At 33.7% G+C, this 3,376-nt stretch overlaps 1 protein-coding gene across 2 annotated transcripts in view; it reads right to left on the bottom strand.

Moving 5' to 3' along the window:
- The window catches only part of Zc3h13 (zinc finger CCCH-type containing 13), a 62,508-nt gene that overhangs the window by 33,533 nt on the left and 25,599 nt on the right, over positions 1-3,376 (bottom strand). For both annotated transcript variants that reach the window (XM_021203342.2, XM_029541575.1), the window contains exons 6-7: positions 2,502-2,641; positions 1,757-1,914 (exon numbers count right to left, since the gene is read on the bottom strand). In XM_021203342.2, the coding sequence (XP_021059001.1) occupies positions 1,757-1,914; positions 2,502-2,641 (298 nt within the window). The remainder of the gene's footprint in view (positions 1-1,756; positions 1,915-2,501; positions 2,642-3,376) is intronic.

Genomic DNA, 3,376 nt, shown 5'->3' with positions numbered 1-3,376 from the left:
AAATTCAGAAATCCGCCTGCCTCTGCCTCCCGAGTGCCGGGATTAAAGGCATGCACCACCACGCCCGGCTCTGTCTCAGTCTTATGTATATATACAATTTATTGTTTCCCTTGTGCTATTTTAAATGCCCTCCTGCTCTATATTTTATAGATACATCTTAAGAACAGCAACATTCTGGAATATAGAAATATAGCAATTAAAGTAATGTGATAAAATTCAGATCAATAAATCAAAGGATAAGCTTAAATAATAAATAGTAAGAGAATATTTGAAAAATAGATTTAAATGAACCCTTTATATCTAAATAGTTATTTAAAAATTTCTAAGAAGAAAATAAATTTCAATGACAATAAACAGAAAATAAAGGCTATTTGGGCGACAAAATTTGTTGTATAAATGGATAAACTGAGGGCAAACTATATAACTAATAGGCAAGAAGAAGAGGAATAAGTCAGAATAGCTCACACCAATCTAGGGGTCGGCCTTTCTCACATCCCTTCACAATACCACTAAATCTCAGAAGCAAAGAGAGACCACAAGAGCTCTTATTGTAGGAGCTGTAGGAATACAGAAAAATGAACTATTAGGAGCTTAGTTTTCAGGAAGCTTAAGTTTAATAAATTTATAAAGCACACATGTCACAGATGAAATGCAAGACAAACAACAATTAAGATATAAGGAATTTACACAAAGAAAATTTAGAATTTAAGCTAAAGCCTGCAGGACTAAATTTAGAACTAGACAGAATGGACAGAATTTGATAAAAATATTAATAAGAAAGAAAAGGTCAACGCATAAATGTCATTCTTAAGGAATTTGAGTTTCATTTTGAGAAGAAAAAAGTTTTCACAGCATAAAAATTTATAACTACTGTTCTTTTAAGATTTCTCTTACAGCATCTACAAAGTAGATGGTGTTAAGTACTGGTGAGTGAAAATATGTGTCTATTCAGAAGTGGGCACCACTTTATGTAGGCAAATAATATCACTTGAGTCTGAATTATGGTGTGAAACCAGGAAATAACATGAGCTTTATGGTGGGTTAGCTAAACAAGATTTGCCAAATAATCAACATTAGGGTATGGCTTTAGTTAAAAAAAATAAAAATGAAATTAGTATATGTACCTTATTTTGAACTTACACTGTAGAGGGATATTTAAATGCCTCCCATCTTTTTCTTAGTCCTTAATGTAATTATATTTCATTATTCCTATGTTTATTTCTTTAGTTGACTGCTATAATTCTAATCAATACGCATACTGGTGCGTAAAGACTTTAAAATATCTAATCTCTTGACATATAAACAAAGAAGTAAGTCAAATGCTCCCTGTATATAATTTATAATGCTCAAAAACTGAAAACCAAAATGTTGGTCAACAAACAGAAAGACAAATATATAGTGCAAATATTAAAAATTTTAAAATGTTAAGAGAAAAAGCAACCCAAACAAAGAAAGTTACAGGATATATTTGTGTTCTGACTCAAGACATTAAAAACAGTACTTGTTTTGTAAAAATGATACATATTGACTAAAGTATTAAAAAAATAGGCTTGCATATTACACAAAACCCCAGAGTTAGAAAGTCTAGTGTGTGGGTGTGACATGGATATTTGTTTCACTGTGTTTACAATTTTAACTCTAGGAAGAAAAGAGCTAAGACCACTGTATCAGAATCACCTCCTACAACCAAGTCATGCAGCTGTTAGAAACACCCCAGAAACAGCCTGTTCTCTGGTGCTGAGGTTACCCTACTGACCTCTGCTGGTCCAACAGTGGAGAAGCCACCACAGCAGCCTTCCGCTCTTTCTTGCCAGCTGAAGATGCCTTGGGGCTGGACTTTCGCTTTGGAGATTTACTGGACTTTCTCAGAGAAGGTGATGGAGACAATTTTGATCTAACCACTTCTGGGGAAACCTATCAAAATAATTTAGTAAGTCAGTTCAGAAACTCACGAACAAAACAAAACAAACCATGCACCCTAAAATAGTTAGGAGGGGAAAGGGCGTTGGACTGAGTTAAAAATTAAAAGCCAGAATTGGCCCACCCATTGTCATGAGGCCAACTCCAGAACCCATGCTTTTAACTTACATGTTAACTAAACTGCCCTGATAGATACAGATACCAAGAAAGTAACATCAAAAACTTTCAACATTTTCTCAGCAAAGTCAGAAATTATTTCCAAATAAATTCTATTTCCATACGTTAGGAATGTGGACAGAGAAATCTAGAAATATCGTGGGCCTGACATGTGTAGAACTCACTTTGTATCAAGTTGATGGGTACAGGCAATGGAGTTTTCATTTGGTTCAACAGCAAAAAAAATTTTTTGACTTAAAAGTCATACAAAGATTGAATAATTAATCTTTTATGGTACAGATGATATGTGGGAAGCTGATCAATTTATCACACTGTCCTAGAATGAACTAAGCACAGCATGGAGTTGATTCCCGTGATCAACAACCATGTCTGTGTTAATATCACACTCACTTCAATACACATACCTCCTTTTGAATGATAATTTCTTCTCTCTTATCCATATTTTCTTGTTCCAATTTCATTAATTCTCTTTGTATTTTCTGACGCTTCATTTCCAATGATAACTCATGAACATAATCATAATTAATATCTCCATTGTCAGAATCTTTAAAATACAAATATTATTATTTTTAGACACTTATATATACAGAGAATTAGACTTTCCAGATAATTTTTATAAAAATTTCAACAATGTAATCTTTCATTAGAATATTATTTCTATGAAGAACTTAATTCCACTTGAAAATGTAATGTTAAGGTTTCTATATTTTCTGAAAGTGACTTGGGGTTATCACATGCTTGGGTTTTGTTACTAAAGATTTCTAATAGGTAAATCCAAGCTGGATAGAGCAGTGGTGGAGCACATGGCCATAGCTCTTAAAAAAAAAAAAAAAAGTTTAAAAAGCAAAACAAAAGTCAGAGTTAAACCATTAAGCACTCAGCTACACCCTGAGGGCACCAAAGCCTTCAATATCTATACAGGGTAAGAGGGCTCTTGTCCTTGCCTTAGACCATCAGATATTTGGGCCATTAGTTCTCCAATTCCATTCTTTTTATTGTGAGACAAGTGGTTTAGTACCTAACAGGAAAGTCAACTAAATTTAACACTAACGTGCTAATTTTTAAGAAAGTCTAGAATTTTCACTTCAGTTGATTTATCTCTTTAGATCAGAACCAACCACTCATTCTGATGTCATCTTTCACATCCAGTCTTTTCTGATGAAAAGGATATGAGGGCTAGATTTTTGTTTTAAGAGAGAAAGAAACAGACACACACACACATACACAGACACACACACACACACACACACACACACACACACACACACACACACACGGA

Source organism: Mus pahari, chromosome 8, assembly GCF_900095145.1.
Source record: "Mus pahari chromosome 8, PAHARI_EIJ_v1.1, whole genome shotgun sequence".
In the NCBI taxonomy this organism is placed as follows: domain Eukaryota; kingdom Metazoa; phylum Chordata; class Mammalia; order Rodentia; family Muridae; genus Mus; species Mus pahari.
This window is presented reverse-complemented; position numbering and strand designations above follow the sequence as displayed.